The 19198-nt window shown below is 41.4% G+C and overlaps 2 protein-coding genes across 2 annotated transcripts; one reads left to right on the top strand and one right to left on the bottom strand.

Moving 5' to 3' along the window:
* Nucleotides 1–4217: 4217 nt before the first annotated feature.
* On the bottom strand, nucleotides 4218–5803 carry HOXD13 (homeobox D13). Its single transcript, XM_073304753.1, has 2 exons — nucleotides 5179–5803; nucleotides 4218–4468 (listed from the first exon to the last, which is right to left on the bottom strand). The coding sequence occupies exons 1-2, from the start codon at nucleotides 5801–5803 to the stop codon at nucleotides 4218–4220; spliced, it is 876 nt and encodes a 291-aa protein (XP_073160854.1).
* Nucleotides 5804–14489: 8686 nt separating this feature from the next.
* EVX2 (even-skipped homeobox 2) lies at nucleotides 14490–18117 on the top strand. The gene is made up of 3 exons (XM_073304752.2): nucleotides 14490–14913; nucleotides 15939–16192; nucleotides 17485–18117. Exons 1-3 carry the CDS (start codon nucleotides 14490–14492, stop codon nucleotides 18115–18117), a joined length of 1311 nt encoding a protein of 436 aa, XP_073160853.2.
* Nucleotides 18118–19198: the final 1081 nt, after the last annotated feature.

The raw sequence follows: 19198 nt of genomic DNA, 5'->3' as shown, positions 1-19198 counted from the left end.
TTGAGTTATGTCTACCAATTGAGTCTCTCTTATTAACTTATTTGTTTTCGTTTTCCAATATGCTGGGAAATAGTTGGGAAAAGTTTAATTCTCTTCCGCCCTAGCGTTTCATAAAGAAATCTGCAACTGCTTTTAGCCTCTCAGAAGAAAAGAATGGGCATTTTGTGTTCAAAAGAGTATATTTTCCCCCAGTAAAAAAACAAACCAACCAAGAATAGATGTGAGCTCTGTTACCGGAAAGGAAGGTGACACTTCAAACTAGTTTTTATGGTGTTACAGAAACAAGACTTTTCAATTAACCTTAAACTCATCTATAATTGTAAATGAATAATAAAATAAATATGGAAAGAAAAATCTTAGCAACAGCAGAGGTATTTATAGCTGAAGAAAATAGTGGTTATGTTTAAGTCTGCGCAAGCATGACACAATATTTTGTAATATAGTCCTTGTTCAAAGTTTTTGCCGGTGGTGGGGTGAAAATATCAGTGACCAGAAGTCTTGTTGGAGAGGATATCTTCAGCTGTAAACACACGCCTCGTTTGTTAAACCATATTCTTTAATAAAACGTGCCTATCCCTATATTCTTATTTGTACAAGAAATGTAATTGTTTATTATAGAGCTAGATCGAGACCTTTGCTCTTAAGCGCTTTTGGGTAAGTGTTGGATCAAAAGTAGTGTGACTACTAGACCTGATTACGCTTCCAAACCCTATGATTTTATAGGCATAGTCTTTCCCTTTGAATATGAAAGTTGTGCCGTGTAAATTAATGGTACTGAGTTGTCATTTGTACTGCGGAGATGCAGCAGCTGGAATGGGAGTGAAGTGCTTTCCCAGCCTATGCCAGAGATTGTCCAGGAGATGGCAGGATTGTCCTATACATCCACGCTCACTCCACAGCACAGCTATAGGAGTCAAGATCAATGGTAAATAGAGGGCAGCCAAGTCACCATCACGCCATATTTCAATTCAATTTACTAATGTACTCATTAATTATGTGAAATAAAACTATACATGTATTATATAATAAAGATATTTCAGTCATCAGAATTCTGCTAATATGTATAATCAAAGTACTCTTGAATAGTGTGAAATAGAACTTTCTCTTTCACACTTTTATTTCTCACAATTAGTAAGTACATTAATTATCTATAGTAGCAGAATCATTACAATTACGCTGCGCTTGATTAGTCTAAAATAAATTACTATACATAAACTGTGGGGCCATAAGGTCTCCTAGTTAGGTGCTGGCAGTGATATGAAATGTACACTGCACACACAATGGCTGTGTATATTATAATTCATCTGATACTCCAAACAATTGTACAGAATCCAATAGCCTTTGATGAAGACGTTGTCTCTAGCACCAGAGCAGCTCTCCATACTTTCTGCCGAAGCATTCTTTAATTTCTTCCATATCGCTTCCCTGCTCCTTGTATGCGTACCTACAGACAGTATACTCTGTAAATAATGCGTCAAAATGCAGGTGACGAGGGGAAAAGGAAGCCCTCGCCTTTCTGACTATAGTTGCCGTTTTCTTTCTATTTCTGCACGTTAGGCTCCATGGGACAAAAATTAAAAGCAAACTCCTCATATGTGATTGAGTGAGTAGCGGGTTCAGATTTCATTCTGATGTATTATTTGCAGGTCAGGTGGAGTTCTAATATTGCCTAAATCTGCACCTCAGTGTTCTGATACAAACTGAGTCTAAAGGCTAACCTTACAATAAAAAATAATGTAATAGGAGCGAGTTCTGGGCAAAAAGAAAACTAAATGTTACCAATAAAAATCTAACCAATGAGTATTTTTCTTAGTTTAAAAGTATTTTAAAAAATAGGGTGAAAAGGTTCTAACAGATAGACGGAGTTAAAAATATAGAGAGGAAAGGGATTTTTAAAGTTCTAAACAAAGGCAGCATTGATTATCAGAGACGGGTCAACACTTTTTTGGACATTTACTCTATCTCCCATGTACTTCAAGTTAGAGATTTTATGTTCCCCCAAAGTCTCTTATTTTCCCAGGGAAAGAAAATCCAATTTGGAACCTGGCTTTCCAGCGGAGAGAGATTTTTTTTCCAAGTTAAAAAGGAAGGTGGGGGGCGAGGGTGGGAATAAGTGTAAGGGTAACGTGTGAGCCTAACACTTCGCTGTACAGGTCATTTTGTTAAATGAATGGGCTGACAAAATTCTGGGCCGCTTTCTGAACTCCACACTCAGCCAAACCAGCTGCATCAGGGAGGCTTGTTGGTGTGTGAATGCAGATTCAGGCCTAAGGACACAACAAATATTCTAAAATGCCATGTGAAGCAAACACGTATGGAACATTTAAAACACTGGAAGGCTGCTCAAAGAAGCCGCATTTCTTGCGAGACGAAATACCACAGTGGAGCTGAAGTTGCTGGAAAACCACAATTATGTTTCATAGAGCAAACTGTAGGCAGAAAGCATCTTTTACTCATTATACAAAGACCTGGTATAGCAAAGAGCCCCGTCTTTGGGCTGTATTCTCGACTTTTTAATGCAGCCTGTCGTTAGATATCTGACTTGCTTTTTTTAAAAAAAAACCAAGCCATAAAAGTAGCCTTTCCATAATGCAGCCTGCGAAACGCCACGCTGTAAAAATAAATGTGATTTTCTTCAACTGTTTTTATATTGAAAAGAAATCGTTTTTATTGAAGATGTTTTAAGGAGGTCTTGACAAACTCATTCACGGCTTTGAAGTTGAGCCCCCATTTCCAACACAATTCCAAGTAAAAGCAGACCTTAAAACAAGAACGGAAACAATATGGTTTGATGGAAAGAGACTTAGTGTATGTCTTACCCACATACGTTAAGTATCAACGTGTTTAGAGCAATAGGCTATTATAATAAATAATAATAGTTTGGAACACAACATAGTTTAATAATTACACGAGAAATAAATGGAGAGATTTTCTCTTTTCTCTCCTAGCAGTAAACTGACTTGTATGATCAAAATCACTGCATGGGTATCATAACACGCACACTAAGATTCAAACAACACTAAAACACAACCGCCAGCCTCTCTGATCTTTATAAATTACGGCATCTTTCGAAAGTCCTCATTTATTGCTTCTTTCATTAACACCCGTGTATTTTTGTAACTTAAAGGTATCAGCAAGCTTCACTTCTGTAACAAGAAGTTTTCAAACCACATGATGGGGTGAAGGTGGAGAGTCTTGTGCTTGTTCAGATAAACAGGATAATAGGGCATCCAATACATTATATAAAAATACACATAACGTTTATACACACCTTTATACAGCATGTCCTCTATATGCAATATGATTAAACACTGGAATTCCATTTAACTGTGTGTTCCTAGTATGCAGCTAACTAGCTAGCTATAAATTGATAAAACTTATCTGTTTCGGACTATCTTACTAATGAAGAGCAAATGATAACCCTATAAAACTGTATTGTTTGAAGTAATTGTATGTGATGCATCCGAATGAATGCATCTGCACAGAATATTTTGTTATTCTTTAAAATAGGGAGTATGAAATCATTAATCTGCAAATGACTACAAAGTAAAATCCAAAAAAAAAAAAAAAAATGTGGAATACAGACAGTCATGGAAACAGCTGAAGTTAAATATGTTTTTCTAGTTCCAATCTGGCTCCAAATTACATTTTTTTCTGAAAAAATAATAACCACCTCCCAACAACATAAAAGTAGCTATTTTCACATTAACAACCACTCACTGTATATGCTGGTGGGCTCACTTTATTTTAGACTGAGAACAGTGTTGTAATGATTTCTTAATCCCCAATTACATTACATTAATTTTAATTTTTTCACAACCGGCGTGGTTGTGAAATGTATTATACCAAATCACAACTGACAGTCTTGGCACCCGGCTGTTCAGAGACAATTTTACAGAAAAAAAACAGATAAGTATTTAAGAAAATTATAATTGTAACTGATCAACATACTTAAAGTCGTTTATACTGGCCTAGAGGGAGGAACAGAAGATATTAAAATACACAAAAAAGAAGAAAGAAACAGAACTACAAAGTCAAGTTTTGGCAGCATTCTCCACGGATCAGAGAAAAATGCTGACATTAATTAAAAGCAAATCACAAAATCTCGCCGCCATAGGAAGGGGGGAAAATATTAAATATATTTTCAAGTCTTTCCAAAAGTCTTTAGCTGATCGTAAATTGCATTTATATTTCCATCACTGTCCACAACCAATAGATCAAGAAACATTGTCCTTCAGCTTTGAGACTATTTTCTTATCCTTCACCCTTCTATTCTGAAACCAAATGGTAACTTGTCTCTCAGACAGGTTTGTGGCTGCGGATATCCTTCGCCTCTTGTCCTTGTTAATGAACTTGTTAATGGCATATTCATTCTCGAGTTCTTTAAGTTGCAGTTTTGTATATGGCACTCGCTTCTTTCTTCCACGTCTGTAGACACACATATCTGGCTGGTTTAGTGCAACATCCCCTATTGTAAAAGACATTATGCGAAAAATTAGAATTTTATTACAGGCGTTTAAATCTTAACTGATACTTGCTGGGCACTGGTTTTCATGGGAAAATAAATAATGTTAGGCTGTTTGCAGCTTATTATTATTTACACACCCACATTATTTACACGCTATTAAAGCACGAAAATCTTGATGGTCTGTCATCGCTTTCCAAGCCTGCGTGGTAGCGAGCCTGCAAAGTTTAGCAGTGCATTTGCTGGGGAGGGGGGGGTGGTGGTGTTGGTGTTGAGTTAAGTTACATGTATGTAAAGTACACGGAGAACTTTGCTTAGTGTGTGTTTCCCTGTGTCTGTCTGCATGTGGTGTTGTGCATGGGCACACTCACCGTATGCAGTTTCTTAACTACACTGGGGCGAGTCTTAAATGCTAGGCGGAATCAGAGACAATCCCAAGCATTCCAGACATCAACTGGCACATCTTCCCAAAACAGCAAAGGCAAACGTGAATAAAAGTCCAATCATCCAAACACATTTAAAACTAGCCATAAGGCTAGGACAGCTGGGCTCTGGGGTCTACCACACAGGGTGGAAACACAGAGTGGGATATTCTTAACCAACATTTCCCCCCTGCGCCGGGGGGCTGTGTGCGCAGAGTAACCAGGTCGCCAGGCCGGCGAGTGTAGCACAGGGCGGAAATTAAACTCAGACCAAAGCTCTCCCTCGCGTACCTGGAAAGGGCGATTTCCAAAAATGTGAGCTCTGGGACTGGTCTTTAGCGCAGTAAACCTGACTGTTCCAGCCATTAGCCAGAGTCCAGGACTGATAGCCCTCCATTGAGATGTATGTTTCGTGCCTCGGCTCCCCAGAGCCGAACGTGGAGACCATGTCTATGTACCCAGGAACGTGCTGGTAAGGGTTGGTGTAGCCCTGGTAAAAGGACACTTCCTTGGCCCGGGAGGAGACTTCATTGGCGGGGACGCTTGTGCTGGCCAAGCTGGAGACGTCCATATACTTTTCCACGGGAAAGCCGCCAATGGAGGCATGGGGGGAAGACTTCAGGGCGTTCTGCTGAATCCCGACCCCGTGGGACATCCGACAGCTGTAATATCCATTGCCAAAGTGATAGCCGTAGCCCAGCGCCGGGGCGGCCGGCGGAGCGGCGGAGCCTGGGCACTCTTTGGAGGGCGGATCGGAGCGGGCCGCGGAGCCCGAGCGCTCCGGGCCCCCAGCGTACGCGAACCCCGGAGCGGCCGCCGAGCGGCCCGAGTGAGCCGCCCCGAACACGGGCGACGAGAGAAAATTGCGGCACTGGCTGGAGGCGCCGCCGACCCCGTCTCCTCTTAATCCTTCCATCTCCCAGCTCGCGGCTTTGCTCATGGCCTTACACATCCCTGGCTGCGGCTCGGTCCCGGGCTAGGCACGGTGCACATTGTTATTGCCTCCAACAGGTTAGATCATTGTGGTACGTTTATAAAAACTAACTTCAGATTGGGAGGGGGAACAGGGGGAGGGGGCGGCCTGCTCCAGATTAGTTTGCTGGAGTCCGAGGGCGCCTCATAGGCTGCCGAGGAGCATGTGATCCTCCAGCCGCCTGAACTAGTTCAGAGCTCTCAGCCCCTGCCCGGGACCGGCGTGTCCCCTTGCCTCACTTATTCATATTTTACTGTTCGGATCCACGGGCGTTTACTCCGAAACGCAATGATCACGCTAGTGGGAGGAGGGGTTTATGGCCCCCTTTTCTGCAGCACCAGCGGTGCTTTCATCTCCCGGCTAGCTTCCATCGGTTCAAAAGGCTTAAAAGAAAGAAAGAAAGAAAGAAAGAAAGAAACAAACAAACAAACAAACAAACAAACAAACAAGCGCCCCAACTATTTGACCGTATTGCGCAGGAAATGGCGGCGGGGGGGGGGGGGGATGTATTGTCATTGTCCAGAATATCTCGGTGTTTACTGCAGTTCTTCACACTTGAGATTATTTCTTACTTCATTATTGATTCATATGGTTATTTAAATTCTGGCTCAAAGTCATTGAAAGTTGCTAATGACTAGCAACCAAAGTGTCTTAATTAATGATCCTACTCCAATATTGGAAGGGTTACTGCTAAATGCACAGAATGGGGATGCATTTAAATAACCATTTAGTTTAGAAGTAAACATTCCTTTCCTAAATAGATGTATTGACATTTCTGAGTTATTAATGATTGCTACACGGAAGTTTGCAGTATCTTTCTAATATATCATAAAGAAATATTAGACTTTGCATGGTTTTGTTATTATTGTCATTTAGATACTAGATATATATACGCAACTTACTATGTGCTCTAACAGGGTATATAAATGACAGTGCTGTTTACGTTATTTCTGAAACGTATAGTGCATAAACATATATAGATATATGCGTGTGTGTGAGATCACAGACACAAACACACGCACACATAAATGGCAGGTCTTATATCATTGCCGATAGCCATTAAAATCCACTGTCTGTGTACTGCACAAGATGTTAAACCTGGGATTCATTACATGTGGCTTTTTTCCTGAAGTGTCAGTTAATCTAGTGGTAAAACTGACAAGTTAAAATGCCGTGTTTGCTTATTATTATGGTTCTAGGGTTAACTTTCCAAGACTGTAGCAAATCTTTATATTGTCTAATCGACACGAGTGCTGTGTCAGTTTTGAACTTGCCGTAGTGCAAAGATCCTAAAATGTATCGCGTTCTATAAACATATCTCAGTCTTATTGGACTGGCTCTTTCCAGCATTCTTGCTCTCGGTTTACTTGTTGCAAACACTTAACACGCTCACTTGGACATAATATGCAACAAGTTACTACAGGGAAGCTTCTCCAAAGTAAAAGGAAGAGGGTTTTTTAAAATTAAAATGATAACAGAAATGTTTTGAATGCTTAACACACACACACACACACACAAAACAACACAGTAGAAGATTCAAGGAAAAGGACAGGTTATGGAAAGCGAAATTAATATTTGACATGATTTTGTTTTGAAATGCAATTTGCATTGATAATAACAACCAAGGATCATAAGCCTGTTGGGGTATTTTATATAAAAACTATGATCTCTCTTTATTAACAGTGGCTTAAGTGAGTTGAATGAGAAAGCGAACCGCTTCGCAGTAATCGCAGGTCTTTTAGTTTTGTAGCAAGTCTAATAATATTTGGCAGTTTCTGGAAGTGGGGTGAGGAATGACAAACTGGTGCCAATAATCACAATAACAACCGCCTGGCAAACACAAGTTCGTGTTCATTAGCTCCAACCACTTAATTACTCTTAATCTTTCATAATCAGGTAAGAAGTCAAATAAATAAACCAGACAGGGCTACGTATTTCGCTCAATTATAAGCCGACTCAGTATTTGTTCCCAGGATATAAAATGGTACCTAATTAGGGAAGTGGATCCTAAGGATACAAGTAAAGACTCATTCCTTTAGTTAACTGAATTCAGCTTTCCCATGGATTCTTAACTAAAATATACAATATTTAAGATCGAAAACGTGTATTGCACTGGCCATGTGCAATTTTCTGTTTGTATCTCGTACTGTAGTTCTTCTAGCCAATAAGTATACTGTAATGATCTTTCCTGTCACAAAAATATAAAAAATGTGTTTAATAAAAAAAGAAACTGAAAGTATGAAGTTTCTTGTCCGCTTAGCCCTCTTACATCAAAGCAAATTAATTTGTAATTATGTCTTAGCGCAAAATAACACCAAAGACCACTTTCGCCTCAATGAGTGTTCTATGATTCCATGCCCAGTGAGACTATGTCCCTGAACAGTGGTTTGGGATCAATAATTGAAACTCAGTAATACGCCATTTTGTGAGGTGTGTAAAAACACAGCATTGTCTTACTCTCACGCTTTGCACGAACAGGATATTATGAATGTGAATAAAAATAATGAGCTCACAAGTCACAGTCTCTTTATAATGTCTGAAAATACACACCCAGTTTACATGTGTTAAGATTTGTTGTTTTAACTATGTGGTACACTTAGGTGTAGAACAAGAATCTAGACTAATTAATGCTGGCTTCTGTGTAATATTACACTTTGATAATAAAGTATTCTAAAACGATTCCTTATCTCCTTCATTTACTGTGAAAAAGTATTTTAGAAGGTAGTGGCAACTGACAACTTTGAAACTTGTTAGTAGATCGTAATAATGGATGTTTTCATTTGCTCCAGAGCGTTACAGAATAATTTTCCTTCCCTCTAGTGTATAGTAAGTGTGTGCATAGTTAACATCATATCTGTATGAAATTTTCCATTTAGAAATAATACGGGCATCAGTATAATAAATTAACTAGATATCTGCAAGCACATCATGCAGGAAAGTTACTGAGCTCTTCCCATAAAGAACTATGCCGCATTTTATGATTTTGAAATTATCTCGTGTCCTCAAAAATCTTCGGAAAAATCTACTATAGTAATCAAATCTTTGTCCTAATTAAACATACGGATTGAGCAATTGCTGTGCCACTCTCTTTCACCTCCCTTTTCCGTCTGCCCAGCAAACACACCCTCGTCCTTCCGCCACCCCCTTCTTTTACCTCTTTCCAGGCTTCCGTGGGATCTGGCTTTGAGAACGTCGTCCTCTTCTCTGAGCTATATTTTAAATTTATTTCTTTATTTCGATTGCCCTTCTGAAGTCATGGTCTATTGCTATAGTTTGCTGCAGAAAACAAAACCACACCAAACAAACCAAGGAACTTTGCACTTTTGGGTTCAGCCTGAACAGCTCGTACACAAAATAAGGAGATTAGTAATATTTCAACAGCTACCTTCTCCAATCCTCGCTAGATTTTTTTGTTTAATGTTAACCAGCTTATGTTTTTAGTGACTAAGTAGACCAACAGTGTTTATTTTCTGTGTTTCTTTTTCTTCCAACTCAACAAAAAGAACTAGTAGAAATTGAAACAATTGCAATAAAGAAAAGGCTTAATTGCCAGGTAAGGATATTTGTTAAAATATGTTTTCCAAATCTGTCTTATGGATGCCCAGAACTTGATTTAGCAAGTCAATTAACTCTGATGTTTGAAAGATACATTTTCACAGACTCATAGAAATGTAAGCCTGTGTAAAGGACCTTCAGAGGTCACCGAGTCCAGTCCCCTAAGCTTCAGAACATTGAAAAGTATCACTCTGCACAGTGGCCTCTACAAAATCCAAGCAGACTTTTAAGCAAACGTGAGTGTTTAACATGTCCCCCCCCTCAAGTCCCCCATAAACGGGTATAAAATCTTTCATAAGTCCCAGCCAGTATTTAGAATCATAACTCGTGCTGGCGTTGCATACAGGTCGCTGCAGGGAACTGATAAACGGTTCGGTTTAAACCGAAATAACTTTTTACATCACATAAAATGTTATCAACTGAACTTCGCAACATACGTCCCATTCGTGAAGCTAGCCACAAAAAGACACAATGTTATTAACTTTGTAATATATGGTGCTCAAAGCTTTCTTTGAGTTGTAATCAACTTGTATATTTACGACGGCAGTGAAATATTTTTAAAAGCACAAGTGATTAGACAACTATGCTAGAGTCCTCCTACATAATAATTCTCTCATAAGGAAGTAGAATAAATATAAGTATATTTATATATGGAGGTGTGTGTATGGATATTTGTACTTAAATTATTTCTTTGTATACAGGAGAAGAATATGGGCTCATAGAAAGCACTGATGTCTCCAGTAAAACTCCAGGCAGCTGCTGTACCCAGCAGCAAGTCTTCAGCAACAATATTAAATGGCTTCCAGTTTTTGCAGAGTTGGAGGTGTAAGCAGAGAGAGAATTTCTCTCAAGTTTGCACCATTCAGCATTTCCCATGATTATATAGTACGATGTAGTATCCCAGCTCTGTCACTAGATGGCTCTACACGTTTTTCTGTGGAGACTCAGAGTGCAGATTAATAATGTAAATTTGAACTGTATTGTTTCCTTGATTAACAGAACCGGATTTTCTATCTTGCAAGAGTGAAATATCTGAGTTTATATATATTTTTTTACTACAAAGGAGGGAAGAGGGTTCCCACAGAAAGTGAACCTGTTATCTTAACTCAAACTTTCAGGTATAATTGTCTTAGTGCAATAAATCTCAGCTTGTTTTTTTCCTTCTTAAAACCAGACTTTCTATAATTCGCTATAGATCTATAAGTAAATGAAGCAAACAGGCTCTAGTTTCATGCTGTGAGTAGTCAAGTCAAGGGCAAAGCGACACTGTATAATAACGTTAGATCTCATCAGACCATTTCACCTACACATGAAAATTCTCTTTTTCACCAATCACTTTTAATAATAATTGGGCAAAGCTCACGGATCATTATCTACTTGAGCCTGGGTCCTCCTATAGATACCTGGGCGAAATCAACTGCAACATCGGGCCTTTGGTTATTTGAGAGACAATATAGACATATGCAACCAGAAGTTTTTTGCGAGCTCCCACCTGAAACAGTGCATCTACACGTTGTATGTTACCTGCAATAATAATAATATTTTACAATTTACCTCTGAACACCCAAAGTTAAGAAAAAAACCCAAATATTTAGCCGGTGTTCCCTAGAACACCTTAAAACTAGTTAAAAACTGGTTGAGATTTCAGTCGATTTCATATGAATTTCTCTTTCAGTGAAGATTTAACAGACATGATCAAAATATTATTTGATATCATAAGTAACAACTCTCAAGATAAAATAAAATATTTTGGCTGTCGGCCTATGCAGCTAGTTAAAGCTTATAAGAACAACTGAGTAAACAGGGTAGCAAAAACTCATCTATTTTCATCGATCTATATCACTTTCTTTACATTCCCTCGCTGATACAACCCTTTAAATATGTGTTGAAAGTTTTCTAGATTGCACTCATTATTAAAAGAAAAACTATAAACATTTATAAAATATATCAATCTAGTTTTCTAAGAATATAAATATCAAACAACTAGTTTATTAGTGGATATCCATTTTTGAGAGGAATGATTAATTGTATTGTGCTGATTGTTTTTGTTTTAAACTGAAGTATTAATATTATTTAAAAGGTGCACAAAGTAACAAAACACTAATTAAGGTAATTAAGGCACAGTCGACCTTGTGTATAACATATTTTTCACATTGGACGTTTTGTAGTACCCTATTTCACCTGCAATATACCATAAAACAATTATTTTCCTTTTAGTGGTGCAGTAACATTTTTGGAATATAAAGCTCCACTGGATTTGGTAGTGTTCAGATGTAAGTGTGTTGGAGATGTGGTGTCTAGCTGTGGTTTTCAAAAAAGGGGGAAAAAAGATACTAACCCAGTTAAAGTATTTAAGAAAACAGACGGGGGCGCCAAACGACAGCAATAAAGCTACCCACAGACTTCCGTTTCCCCTCCTATAACTGGTAAGGCACTACTCAATCTGGACGAAATAGGCTTTCAGATCTATATTTAGGAGGGGTATTTTGCATAATCATTATTTCAACTGGCAAAACATAAGTCTGTATTTAACTGGGACCAGTTCCTTTTGCGATGGAAAGTTTGGTTACAGTCTGGATCACCAATCTATAGTCAATAATAGAGAAGTTTTTGAATTCAAGTGAGGCAGTGTTTACAGTACCTACAAACAGAGCCCAATATGTACATCGTCACTCTTCTGTTCAGAATTGTTTAATCTCAGGGAGCTGCTGTCCTTATAGCATTTTAATAACAGGATAGCCTATGGAGACTGTCAGACAACTGAATGCATCCGATGAAGTGAGCTGTAGCTCACGAAAGCTTATGCTCAGATAAATTGGTTAGTCTCTAAGGTGCCACAAGTACTCCTTTTCTTTTTGCGAATACAGACTAACACGGCTGTTACTCTGAAACCTGTATCTTTTCAATAAATAATGGTGTAGGAAATTGTGCTCTCTCCTGATAAAACAGAAGATACCGCTTTGTCACCAGTTATATTGGGGTAAGAAAGGCAAATATATCACCATCTCTTACGGGTTTAAAATTATTTATGGAGAAATATAGTTTCAGAAAGTGTGCTCTTGGATTGTGTTGGCAATATAAAGGGCTTTGACGTTTACATTCCTCCTATTACAATATATGTTTTTCTTATCTAAGTCTAAGCACACTGCTCAAAGCTGCCTACGGTTAGTGAAAAGTTGATATTTACTTCTGTCTGGTTTGGGGCTGTAAAACATAGGACACCAAACTGCAGCTAAATTCACGTTTCAAAGAACTGATGTAAAACTCTGATTAATAGAATGCTGGATTTTATAAACAATGCCTAGAATGTTTCCTAAATATTTCATGGGATGTTTAGGGAGACTTTTAATACGTTCTTAAAAAGCCGACAAGAATCCCGTTTTCCAAGTATGAATCATAAGCAAGAGCATAAGAACTTAGGAGATGTGACTTTACCATTACAAGGAAGCGCCTCTCTTGGCAAAAAAAAAAAAAAAAAAAAAAAAATCCTATGTAATCACAGGAAACGTTGGAATATTTCTATACCTGATCAAATTCAGAAACTCGGGATCTAAAACTTCACTATGTGGGTAGAAAAAAATCTCTCAGAAAGTAGAGATTGGGTAGTTATTGAAGAGTACTCCAGAGATGCTAATGACAAAGGATTTATCTTCGTTTAAATGGTTGCCATCAGCGTCATTATTACTATCAAAGTTATCACTGAGGAGAGACTTTCCGATAGTCACGTCTACTAAGCTTGCTAGCCCGTGTCCCTTACAGCACAAGACATTTTACTCCGGATCAACCCGGAAAACAACGGACAGCTCAGCTAACTAAGCCACAGGTAACCTTGGCGAAAGAATGACGATGAGGAGCATGTCTTTACTAATATTTGATGCCTTTGAAATACTAAAATCAAGTCATTATATCTATATAGATTTTAAAATGCTTCGCTTTTCGGGGGGAGGGTGTAAAAAGAAACCTGTCTAGAGAATGAAATGACAGTGCTGCAGTACGGTGCTTTAAATCATGAATGCATTTAACGTTATTTGGACGTTTTTGCCATCAAATTGCACAACAGAGAATATTTTCCCAAGAGGGGGGGAAAAATCGTAGACTAGCTCCGACAATAAACAAGAGTATAGAAAGTAAAAAGGACACCATATTTAAGGATGTAACGAGGAAAATATACTAATAGACCCCCCCCCCCTTTCACCCCGGATTACAATAAATCCATTTGCAGGCTGCTGTGGTAGATGCACTTAAACTGCTACGTACCAGCAGCGATAGTTTTTAAAAGTCTCAGCATAAGGTTTGCGTGTATGGGGCTGGTTGGGGTGTGTGCTAGTAAAATTCCTAAATAAAAAGTACCAGTGCATTCTTAACTGGAAAGTAAAAGTAAATAAAATACAGAGGAAGGGTAGTCTCAGTCCGCAGGTCCTCTTCCAACGTTTCCTCTTGTTGCGATCTAAAATCCGCTCTTAGACATATAAAACATTATCTATTATTTAACACGTAGTTCTGTCCGAGGAAAAACGAGAAAGAAGCTGCATCATTAGGACCTAAAAGGCAACAAAACAAAAATCAGAGCATAATGATGCACCTAAATGAAGGGGGAAATGTTGCACAGCTCATTTTATTAATCAGACTGTCAATTTCACCCCAGAGGCCAAACCCCAGAGCAATTCAAGCAAGATCTGATCACGCTAAGGACAAGAGCTTTACTCTTCACTTCTTGTCTTTCTTTCTTTCTACCTGGATATATTTGTCTGCTCAGAAGCTGCCTTCATTATCCACTGACAGAAGCTTGTGTTTATTTGCTTATAAACCTGTTACAATAAATGATTATTCGAACAGCGTCATTCCTACCTTAATGACGAGCACTACTTTTTGATGAATGACATTTCGGGCTAGAAAGGATGTATGGGTCATTTTGACCAGTCATTCCCTCGCTTTGGCATCCCACAATTTTTACGCCTCCCTCAAAAAGAGATAATAATATCACTTGCCGGGCTGAATGTGAATTAGCCCCTGCTGCAGCTCATCATTAGTACAGGACCAACCCTGCAACTTTGACATTTTTTATAAAGCTGAGATGATGGAAAGAATAAGAAAAGAGATGATTCTGATGGAAAGAGGTCTGCACAGCCCTACAGCTGGCAAAAGGCTCTCGAATTTGTCAGACTCAGCTGGAAATGCAGTGCTGGAGGCCCTTGAAAATTCTCAACACACTAGTCGCCTCAGCCCTAGACTAACTTCCGCCTCTCTGCATAGCACTATAGGGGACATCCCTGCCAAAGGCAAATTTGAAATAGACACTTTATTCAATCTTCAACATCAGAACAGTGAAAGCAACGTCTCCTCCGAAATTGCTCCGTCGGAAAGCAGGAAGAAAATTAGCCATTATTCAGAAGTTGCTCAAGAGGCAGATATGAACAGTGATGTGGAGGTGGGCTGTTCAGCACTCCGCTCCCCAACTAGCCTGAGTTCCTCCCAGCTGAAGGAAAACAATAACAAAGGTAAATATTATTTTATCCTCTCGATCTAAACGGTACCGTTATTTGATTAAACTTGTTAGCCTGTGGAAATAGCGCTCTGTATTCAGTAAAATCACTGCTAAAACGGTGCACAATTATTTTTCATGTGTTATCACGATACACAAGATACACTAAACAGTGTTTATATAGCCAAGTGTCTCTATATATTAATGGAAATCGCTCTCTTTCTCCCATATATAGAACTATATATATGTATTTATATAGTTTCTCTCGTTCTGCAGATCTGTCTGTATTTCTCCAGCTATACAAATATACATACATGGAGTAAATTGAGTGTATAGATAGTAGAAACTATGTATCTAAGTATATGTGTGTATTTGTCTTTGTACGTATAAAATGTGTCATTGTGTATTCACACTAATAATAATTGGCCATTGTTCACTTTCAATCTCTGATAACGCTGACTATTAAAATCCCCCCCCCATCGTACCAGGTTTGAAATAAATTTGGTGAATTATTTTCATTGGGGAGTGTAATAAGAGAATAATCAATGGATTTCTTTGGGGCAATAGTAGATGCGTTTTGTCAAATGTGTCAAAAGAAAAGCAAGCTACACCATAACGCAAGACATATCTTTGTTTATGGCTGCACTTATTTTGTGCCTCTCAAACGAAAATAAGGAAGGCTCATGTAGCTGTTAAAGCTGATTCACAGATGAGAGTTATCCGATCACCGCAGTATGAGAGCGGTACCACGTCTCTAAAATTGTGCTCTGCATATGTACTCCTACTTGGCTAATTGGCTGCAGGAGCTAGAATTCTATAATTACTAAAATGCCTAATTTACTTAGAATAATTTCGTTATGAAGTGATTTAAAAAAACTTTATTGATTCTATTAACAGCAGCAATTTGTAACAATGACAGCTAGCATTAATTATCAGAGTTCACAGCCAGACTGGTAACGTTACCTCCTGCTTTATTTAATACACGCAAACACATCCAGAGGAACAAATCTTTATTTCACAATTTGCTTGCTTGTTTGCCAGGCTATTCAGAAAGCAGCTCAGCTCCTACTACCACCACCTCGTCCTCAGGTTCGAGTTTAACCAGCCTGCACAGCAGCAGCAACGCACTGGGCAGCTCCGGCTCTGGGGCTGACCAGGTGAGAAGGTACCGCACCGCCTTCACCAGGGAGCAGATAGCCAGGCTAGAGAAGGAGTTCTACCGGGAGAACTATGTGTCTCGGCCCAGGAGGTGCGAACTGGCCGCAGCGCTCAACCTCCCTGAGACCACCATCAAGGTATCTCAGCTGAAGCGCTACAAACGCGGGGCTAGTACACTCGATGTGGATTTTGGTGCTTTTGTGCTGTCTGGGAGCTTAAAATGTGAGATCGAGCCCAATTCCCGGCTAAATAGGTGCTTCTTACTGACAGGAAAATGCAGTGGCTTATACTTTCCTCCTGTATGGCAAAAGAATAAATCCAATGATAACAAAACAATAGAACATAAAAATAAATAGTGTTGCATAATTCCCACCACGGTTTCTTAGCTATTTTTAGCTATGGCTTTTGGTTAAAGAACATCCGGTCTTGTCTTTCCTGTTGGGTTTGTTTGTTTCTCTGGGTTGAAACTTTTTTTATTTGTTTTTTTAATTTTCCTTGTCAATTTGTATTGCCCTTGCACGTTAAAAAGGAAACAAACGATGATATTTACCAAAAAAATGAAGCAGAGGAATTGGACACGTCAATATAATAAAAATTCTATTTCTCCCATTTCGGACAAAAGCACTTGAAAGACAAATGCTGTATTATTTAAAACGGATTTAGTGTCTGACTGGCACAAAGCATTTCAGTGATTTATTCGGGTGAAATCTCTTTTGGTTGGATTATTTTAAATAATGTGGTTACTTATAGCACATTACAAAGAGGCAGTGGAGAACCAAAAAGCTTGAGACAAGAAAACAAGCTGCTCCGTTACAGAGGGCGAATCTTAAGCGCTCTCCTTCATGCTTCAGAAAGATCTGTATGTTTGGAATGTTCCTTTCCTGAAAGTAGCTCTAGAAAATAATATAAAGCAAGGATGCTAAAGCGGAAGGCAGATGCAAATGCCCATTGTTACAGGGCAGAAGCAAGGCTGCAGCGTTAGCAACTCGGAATTTCATTTGTACGGCTGCTTTTAAAAACAAAACGCAAACAATATTTTGCCGTGTGCAAACCCCGTGCAATTAACAAAAAGCAAACAGAAAAGCTTCCCCATAAAAGCAGCTGGGTTCCTTCAAAGGAGCCACTTTCATTTTTAATTCCTGACAGCTTTAAGCCTCTCTGATGTCAGCGGGTTTTGTGGGTGTGCGAATTTGGAGGGAGGTTTCTAGGTAGCAAACCAGGAGGACACTTAATAAATAAGTCACAGGCAGGCTAAGCAGCGGGGGTGGGTCCTGGGAGGGGAGCGTGCCCGGCACGGCCATGCCCTGCTCGGGAGCTGCTGCAGCCCGCGGCCGGAGCAGGGCTTGGCGGGAGCCGGCCTCGTGTCCGGCGCCGCGGCTGCGCTGCTGTCTAAGGCCGGCCTGTGTGTTGTGTCTCCCCCTCCCGCCAGGTGTGGTTCCAGAACAGACGGATGAAGGACAAGCGGCAGCGCCTGGCCATGTCCTGGCCCCACCCGGCTGACCCCAGCTTCTACACCTACATGATGACTCACGCGGCGGCCACGGGCAGCCTGCCCTACCCCTTCCACTCCCACGTGCCGCTGCACTACTACCCCCACGTCGGGGTGACGGCGGCCGCCGCGGCTGCGGCCGCCTCCGGAGCGGCCGCCGCCTCGCCCTTCGCCACCTCCATCCGGCCGCTGGACACCTTCCGCGCCCTCTCGCACCCCTACTCCCGCCCGGAGCTGCTCTGCGGCTTCCGCCACCCGGGCCTCTACCAGGCCCCCGCCGCCGCGGCCGGGCTCAACAGCAGCGCGGCGGTGGCGGCGGCGGCCGCGGCGGCCGCGGCTTCTTCGGCGCCCCCGGCCGGCTCGGCGGCCTGCTCCTGCCTCAGCTGTCACAGCAGCCAGACGGCGGCGGCGGCGGCCGCGGCGCTGGGCTCGCGCGGCTCCGGCTCGGATTTCCCCTGCACGGCGGCCTCGCAGCGGGCGGAGAGCGGCTTCCTGCCCTACTCGGCGGCCGTGCTGAGCAAAACCGCGGGCGCCTCCCCGGACCAGCGGGAGGAGGCGCCGCTCACCAGATAACTACCCCGCCCGCAGCCGGGGGCGACCCGTTTGTAAGGGGCGGGGGAGGGGGGCCCGCAGCCGGGCTCCGGAAAAGTTCCTTCTATTTTTGTACCGTTCACCCGCCCCTCCCCCCAGCTTTGGCGGAGACACGAGCCGGGGGGCGGTGGGCAGGGCCCCGCCCTGACATTCCCCTGCACGCCCCGCGGGGCCCAGCGCCGGGCGCGGGACTGCCTGCAGGGCCCCGGGGCGGGGTTTGCAGGACAGCGCGGCGCAGGGGCCAAAGGCTGCCCTGGGCGCCACTCCCCGGGGAATTGCGCGGGTGTCACTGGGTGCAAAGCTTCTGTTCTCCTTGCTGGGCCCAACCCCCGCCGCCCTCGGTCGGTCCCGAGCCAAACCTCACCCCCTGCGCAAGGGGAATTTGGCCTAGGGACTGAGTGAAGCCTGCTACCACGTCCGTCTGGAAATTGGGGGCGCGGGGGGGGTGTCAACAGAAGAGAAAAGTGTTTCTGTTTTATTCTGATTTCGTTTTAGTTCGAATCAATTGGAAATGCCTCGCCTATGTTATGTACAGAAAAGAGCGGTAGCTAATGAGGCTGCTGTGGATGGGCCGGTAAAGGGAAGGGAAGAGTGAGATTGACAGGATGCTCTATACGAGTCAGAGAGGCAGTTTTAAACTCATGCTTTCCAACTACCATAATCCACGCGATCTGGGAAATACTTGAATCTCTCTAGGTATAGGATGCTGTCCTGAAGCATTGACCTTAGGTACTTCTCTCAGTTTAATGTTTTTCTGTTTCTTTTCTTTGGTAAAACGGCTCTTGGATTTATTTCCCACACATGTTTATCACGCCTTTGCCTCTGAAAAACCACCACTGGATAACTGAGACCTGCCATAGCAAGCCACTGCTACTGGAGGGACTTCCTTGAACTTGAAGAAAGGCACATCAAAAACCACCAGTGTTACTGCCATGTCAATTCTGATGCTAATAATGTGCAGATTATGACGAAAATTGCCAATCATGTTCTCTGATGGACCTCCTTTGAATGTGGAATTGGAAAAAAGTTCCCCGCGCAGAGACCTGCTGTCAAGTACTAACAA

Source organism: Lepidochelys kempii, chromosome 11, assembly GCF_965140285.1.
Source record: "Lepidochelys kempii isolate rLepKem1 chromosome 11, rLepKem1.hap1, whole genome shotgun sequence".
Taxonomy (NCBI): Eukaryota; Metazoa; Chordata; order Testudines; family Cheloniidae; genus Lepidochelys; species Lepidochelys kempii.
This window is presented reverse-complemented; position numbering and strand designations above follow the sequence as displayed.

Excerpts from the sequence above, each read along its gene's own strand:
- HOXD13 (XM_073304753.1), bottom strand. The coding sequence starts at position 5,803 with ATGGAAGGATTAAGAGGAGACGGGGTCGGCGGCGCCTCCAGCCAGTGC. Across the intron at positions 4,469-5,178 it reads TTGGAAATCGCCCTTTCCAG|GGGATGTTGCACTAAACCAG; the intron begins GTACGCGAGGGA and ends CTTTTACAATAG.
- EVX2 (XM_073304752.2), top strand. The coding sequence starts at position 14,490 with ATGATGGAAAGAATAAGAAAAGAGATGATTCTGATGGAAAGAGGTCTG. Across the intron at positions 14,914-15,938 it reads GAAGGAAAACAATAACAAAG|GCTATTCAGAAAGCAGCTCA; the intron begins GTAAATATTATT and ends CTTGTTTGCCAG. Across the intron at positions 16,193-17,484 it reads TCCCTGAGACCACCATCAAG|GTGTGGTTCCAGAACAGACG; the intron begins GTATCTCAGCTG and ends CCCTCCCGCCAG.